Genomic DNA, 6879 nt, shown 5'->3' on the forward strand with positions numbered 1-6879 from the left:
GGCGGGACCTGTAGGGAATCCTTTTCATTTCCCTTCATTAAAATTGACGGTGGAGATAATTGCTCGCGAATGAGCACGCGCTGAGCGCACGTTTCCCGCCGCCGAGAAGGAAACCCCCGTGAGACGCGCACCGACACGCGAGCGAGTGGAGAAATGAGAGTACTGGGTTGAGAGAGAGTGTGCGCACACGTGGCATGTATGTATGTATGTTGAACTTCTTTCGCGCCGTACACAGCCAATCGCGGCCATCCACCCCACCTCGTGTGCTGTGCCGGCCTTCGTGGGTGCTGCTCGCTAACAGCACTTTCCCCAAGAGTCTGTTAAGGCTATAGTGGGGAACTTTGTCTTTGTAATTGTATATGCTGGCCACCCACCCCCACGTGTGCCGTGCCCACCTTCATAACTGCAGCTCGCTAACAGCACTTGCCCCTACAGCCTATTTAGGTGAGACGGAGGATATCTGTCTTGTGTCGTACTTGTATGTAAAGGGGAGCAATGGTAATGCAGTTATCAACCCAGCGACCCGAGTTCCATTCTCGCTCACGACAAAGTGCCGGTTATTTGAACCGTTCCTGGGCCTCCCCTAGGTCGACTCAGCCTCAAAATTTAATATCTGGTGACAGTGCGTAATCATCGAGACTGTGGAGACAAAGGTGGCCCGACGTGGTGTTTGGCCCCACGACCCCCACCGGTACGCAGTGCCGGCCTCCAGCAGGGCGCTTGCTAACGGGCACGTGCCCCCAACAAGTGTGTTCGAGGCTGCGCGAGGGAGGGATCTTCGTCTCGGTGCGTGTGAGAGAGGCCACGACCCCCCGCAGTGCAGGCGGCTCGTCCCGCGGCAGGCTCGAGCGGGCGTAATTAGCAGCTGCGAAGCGAGGCCCTGCCTCCGAGTGGCAGCCAGAGGAGAGCTGCCGCATCCCAATGTCAAACGCAGATGCTTCGCTGGGCTTTGTCCCACTCTCTAAATTATTTTTTTTTTTTAAACATGTGCGTTTAATCCAGTTCTGGGAAAATGGAGCTTTGTTGTCTGTACACACACACACATCAGACGTCGAATGATATCACCCATATTGTCGTTAGCAGACCGTAGGAGCAAGTTGCTGTTAGCGAGCACCTATTAAGGCCGGCACCGCACGCGAGGGCGTGGATGGCCAGCGTCATGCCCGGCCGCCTTTGTCTTCCCAACGCAGGGCCTTCCTGAAATGGTCCTACGACTCAAGTTTGCTTGTGCTACTAGCGTGGCGTTTGGGCAACAACAGAGAAGACACCAAAGTTGCCCGTTTTAGTGTGGGAATCCATCTGGTGGCACCAGGAGTCGCTTGGTGTGCGGCGTACATTCCTCCTGTGCAAAAGGTTAAAGGGCAGTGGCGCCGGTTATGCTCCCTTCACGGGAATACGCGGGGACTATCCGCACAGCATCGGTGTGCAGTCAGCAGAGACCGAATCCATTCCAGTCGAGGGTTCAACTCGGTTGGATGCAGTGGTAACCATTGCGTCTCACAGCAAGAAGGGGCCTGGGTTCGATTCCCGACTCGGGTGTGAAGTTTGTACATTTCTCCCCCCGTTTTGCATAGAAAACCTCTGAGTTCTCCACCTTTCTCCCATTGCAAAAACAGAACATTACGTAATAACCGATGTTGGCCAAACAACTTACTCAATTGTGATTACACACGGGCACGTAGCAACATCGTTACCCTCCTGCAAAAAGCCTGGACAGGGCCCCCCGGTGAAGCTCTCCTGGGTAAACAAAGCGCAATAAGCGATGAACAGAGTACACTTTCGTCACGTTCACAAAAGGCAGGGGCGACTCTCTCCACCTGAACCAACCGTGACGGAAGCATCCACGCGCCCACGCCGTGCATCTGTCCGACACTATTAAGCCCGTCGTGTTTTCCTCTTTCCTAGTAAAGCTTCAAAACTCGCGTGATGGAACCACCCAGGAAGGAAGAGGAGGGGGGGGGGAGACGTGGCTGAGTGACTAAGTTTCTTAAAAAAATATATCTATGTTAAAAAATAATCTCCCGTTAATTGAATTGCGTGATTGCAGGCAGCAGGTGGAATTGTGTGGGTCGGCACGCCAGCGAACGGGTCCACTGGGGCCTTCCAGGGATACGGCGCCATCGAGTTGAGGAGATCGACACAAGAAAAATAAACAGTGGGCAATTTGACTTTATTGGGGGAATGTCCTTGCGTCGAAAGAAAAAGCGCGGATTTCTTGCCCCTTGCGTCCAACTGTCGGATTATATTTCCTTCGCAAGAATACTCCCAGCTCTCGTAGAAAAAAAAAATCACAATTATATAAAAAAAAAATGCAATTTACAACAAAAAAAAAATCGGAGGAAAAAATAAATGCACAATAATTAAAAACAACCTCACCATCCACATCTCTCATTATCGGTCGCGATCAGTCGCACTGCTGGACGACGGCCTACGCCACCAGATGTCGCCATCGCTCACGCTTCTGGTGATTATCCGCGCAAACAGCTGATTTCGGCGCTCCATCTCCACGCTGCACGTGCCCCCCCTCCTTGCACCGGGTTCTCATTTTGCGGAGACGTTCGTAAATCATCTATTTTACTTCATATTATTTCTCCTAACTTCATTGAAAATCTGCTTTTGGTCGATTATATCGTAGATTGTATTGGCTGCTGTAAATGTCCAATTTTATGACGAGCCACCTATCATTTGTGGCCAGGTCGCTGCTGAAAAAGAGCTGCATAGCTCAGTGACAGCTGCCACACAGTGAACTTGACAAATAACTTCAAACCCCAGACTGCAAGTTTTATACAAGTCACAAAACTGCATAACGCACTACACAAAAAAGCCCCATCAGCATTTCCTGAAGAAGTGCATTGTGGTCCGTTCGTCTTCAGGCAAACTGACAGCAGCTGCAGTGACGCAGTGGATAGACAAACCGTGGACCGGTTTTGTCCTTAATAGGACTCATCGGCACAGTATCATCACCATTGGTCACTGCCGCAAAAGTCTTGCCTCTGGCCACCATATATAGGACATGTGGAGTGCAGAATCTTGGAGCAGCGCCGAGCCTTGGAACCCCCCCCCCCCCGGCCAGAACCTGCGAGCGGCGTTGCCGAACACAAAGTTCACCGTCGTGCAGAGATGTTATCTCCCTCGCCTGGTAGGACTGAGAAATCAGAAACCCGTCCGGGTTTGGCCTACTCTCAACTAAACTCGACGGTTTCATCAACAGCACTGCCTACGAAGGGCAAACTTTTTCCCAGGCTCCGCTTTCCACGAGAGAAGCTGAAAGATAACGTTGCCGCTCGCGCACCCTGACAGGAGACTTGCCAAACCAGAGATAGTTGATTTTATTTTTGAAGTTCCATTCATTTTCATTACTGCCAGAAAAAAAAAGTGTTGGTCTACGTTTTTTCTTTTGTCATTTTTCATCGGTGCCGTTGCGAATCGACGATCCGAGCCTGGCCACACGAGAACTCGCCACATGTGTGGCCCCTGTCCGGGCCACAGTGCCAAAAACGGCCGCTGTAATGAGACGCAGACGGCTCGCACGGTCTCCTGGGTCCCCCCCCCACTCCACCACCCCCCCCCCCCCACACACACACACAACGCTCGCTTCGTAATTCCCTCAGCAGGGCCTCGCGGAGTCTCGAGGCCATCTCATTGGGAGGGTCCGGCTACATTGGGGATGATGTTTGGCCAATCCCATTGGTGACGACTTGGCTTCGCGTTGGCAGGAAACCGGAGAACCCGGACAAGAAGCCACCACACGTAGGACAGAGGTGGGGGGGGTAATGCTCCAAGTTCAGCACAGACACAATTCTAGAGTCCATTGTACTGCCATCCCTTTGTCAACTTGTGAAAAAGCATCGCGCTCCAAGGCAGTATCTCATGCGAGCAGTCGCCAGGCTTCTATCGTGCTCAGTGTGCACCATCTCATAAGATCGGGTGAAGAGAGGATGATTTAGGGGGAGGCACGATGCCGGGCGTCCTGGGATTGCACAACGAGTTGGCACACAGCGGTGGTGGCGGCCGCGGAGCCTCGCTCGTGATTTGTGTCCGTGCCTCAGACCCCTGGGGCCCCCCGACCCCTACCCCTCTACCCCACATGGTGAGAGCAGTGCCGTGCACAGCGCTCAACGCTAATCCGCTCCATCTCCCTGGCCCCTCCGTCTACGTGCTGTGGACAAGGGACACTGCCCCCGAAACGTCACCCATCGTTACATATTTCTTTCCTCTCGAATTGAAAACTAAAACAAACTCATCAACCCTCATCAACAATACTGCCTAATGAAATAAAAGTAATACATAAGTAAATAATGGGATCAGTTTCTGGTGACGTTTTACGCAACGGCCCTTCTTCGTAGCACAGAGAGCAGTGTTCGTCATTGCAAGGCCCGCGTGCCACTAGCGGCCCCTGGTGGGCTTCAGTGCAGCCCCCGGCAGTACAACAAAGGGTGAAAACGCCCCTTGCGGGCGGTGTGGCGGCCCTCTCACTGATGATGTCTTACATTTTGACTTAAAACTACAGGAATTCATATGCTATGGTTCTTCCAGTAAAGTCACGTAGATAGAAAATAAATAAATAATAACAATAAAATAATAATAATGAAAATAAAGTGAATAAAAAAGAATACAAATATCACGACGCTTCGATCGCAACACAAGCGGTCGTCTTCAGGAACCCCCCTCCTCTAAATAATGTGCGAAGAACACAGACATAGAACAGAGAGGAATCTTTAGTCTTCGGATGCTGCGATGCCCTCCCAGAATGACAGAGAGAGAGAGAGAAAGAAAGAGCGCGCGAGCGGGCAGACGGGGAAGACGAAAAATCCGGCCTTTTATCCGGGCAGACGCGAGCGACAGACGGACGCACCTCCTTGTCGCCGTCCTCGTCCTCGCCGCTGCCGACGGGGGCGTAGGTGAGCGTGTAGCCCGTGGCGCCCTCGGCCTCCTCCCACTTCACGCGCATGCTGCTCGCCGTCACGTCGTGCACGCGCAGCTCGGGAATGGACGAGCCCAGGGACGCTGCCACACGCACGTGGGAGGTGGGGCACAGGGGGGGTGGGGAACAAACACAGGTCAGAGATACTCAACTAAACTCTTACAGAACTCAACAATATATTTATTTGAGCAGGTAAGACCCGCTGAGCTAATATATAGCTCTTTTTCAGAAGCGACCTGGCTATCACAAATGATAGGTCAACGAAGTGGCTTATCACCGTGTGGACATTTGCCGCGGCTAAATAACTCGAGACGCACGTTGTTGATTCTAAATGTGGAGGGGAAAAAGCGGAGTACCCGGAGGAAAAAATCCACGTGACAGCTAGGACAATGTGCATGGCTTCAGGGTCAGGATCGAACCCACGATCTCCTGCATACCAGGCGAGGCAGTTAACATTTCCAAGCCACCGTGGCGTCCTGGGACAGGACACGTCGCTAGGCTGGGCAATGACCGGCGACAAGAGTGGCCAGACATGCGTCCGAGGAGGGTGTCCTGCAGCGGAGACGGAGCCACGGGGTCAGCTCCCGCACCGGGGGCGAGAGACGCACAGAAGCAACGGCCTTGGTCCAGCAGCAGATAGACACTGACTGATGGCGAGGATGCACAGCACGGGCTCTGCAGTCGGTGAAGGGAGACGCCGAGCCTTCACTGGAGATACAAATCCGCTGTGCCAAATGGAATTCCCCGTCGCTCTCCACGCACAAACGCGCCGCGGTTCTCAACAACAAAGCAAGCGCTTGTGGATTGTAAAAGACATGGGGGGCGAGGCGGGTGGGGGGTGGAAACTAAATGAAATTAAACATCTGAAAAAAATCCTCAACAATGAGACATTCACTGTGAAATGACAAACGGTCACCGTGAACAACTACGAAGGCCGGCAGGGCACGAGAGGGGGTGGGTGGCCAGCACCACGCCCGGCCGCCTTTGTCTCCCTAGTAGCGGTGTTTACTACACACAGCATCAGGTACTCATTTGAGGGCGAGTCGACATGGGGGAGGTGCAGGCCCAGATCAGATAACCGTCACTGGCGGTGGTGGCCGTGAGCGGGAATCGAACTCGTGTCGCCGGGTTCGTGGCGCAGTGCACTCACTCACTCACGCGTGTCACCGACCATCACATCTCACACCACCACCACGGCCAACTGTTCATCTACAGCAGCACAGCAGCAAGAGCAGCAGCAACACAGCAGCAGCAGAAGTTGCAGCAGCAGGAGCAGCAGCAGGAGCAGCTGCAGCAGCAGGAGTAGAAACAGCAGCAGGAGCAGAAACAGCAGCAGGAGCAGCAGCAGCAGGAGCAGCAGCAGCAGCAGGAGCAGCAGCAGGAGCAGCAGCAGCAGGAGTAGAAACAACAACAGGAGTAGAAACAGCAGCAGGAGCAGCAAGAGTAGCAGCAGGAGCAGAAACACCAGCAGCAGCAGCTGCAGCAGCAGGAGCAGAAACAGCAGCAGGAGCAGCAGCAGCAGGAGCAGCAGCAGGAGCAGCTGCAGCAGCAGGAGTAGAAACAGCAGCAGGAGCAGCAGCAGCAGGAGCAGCAGCAGGAGCAGCTGCAGCAGCAGGAGTAGAAACAGCAGCAGCAGGAGCAGCAGCAGGAGCAGAAACAGCAGCAGGAGCAGAAACAGCAGCAGCAGCAGCAGCAGCAGCAGGAGCAGCAGCAGGAGCAGAAACAGCAGCAGGAGCAGAAACAGCAGCAGCAGCAGCAGCAGGAGCAGCAGCAGGAGCAGAAACAGCAGCAGGAGCAGAAACAGTAGCAGCAGGAGCAGAAACACCAGCAGCAGCTGCAGCAGCAGGAGTAGAAACAGCAGCAGCAACAGGCGCAGCAGGAGCAGAAACAGCAGCAGCAGCAGCAGCAATGGGAGCAGCAGCAGCAGCAGCGACTGCGGCATTCCCAGCGGATCT

The 6879-nt window shown here is 53.9% G+C and overlaps 1 protein-coding gene across 3 annotated transcripts in view; it reads right to left on the reverse strand.

Annotated features, from left to right (window-relative positions):
- LOC144935885 (collagen alpha-1(XIV) chain-like) overlaps nucleotides 1-6879 on the reverse strand; it is a 102150-nt gene that overhangs the window by 51080 nt on the left and 44191 nt on the right. For all 3 annotated transcript variants that reach the window (XM_078862736.1, XM_078862737.1, XM_078862734.1), the window contains exon 19: nucleotides 4856-5007. In XM_078862736.1, coding sequence (XP_078718862.1) covers nucleotides 4856-5007 — 152 coding nt within the window. The remainder of the gene's footprint in view (nucleotides 1-4855; nucleotides 5008-6879) is intronic.

This window comes from Lampetra fluviatilis, chromosome 14 (assembly GCF_964198595.1).
Source record: "Lampetra fluviatilis chromosome 14, kcLamFluv1.1, whole genome shotgun sequence".
Lineage (NCBI taxonomy): Eukaryota > Metazoa > Chordata > Hyperoartia > Petromyzontiformes > Petromyzontidae > Lampetra > Lampetra fluviatilis.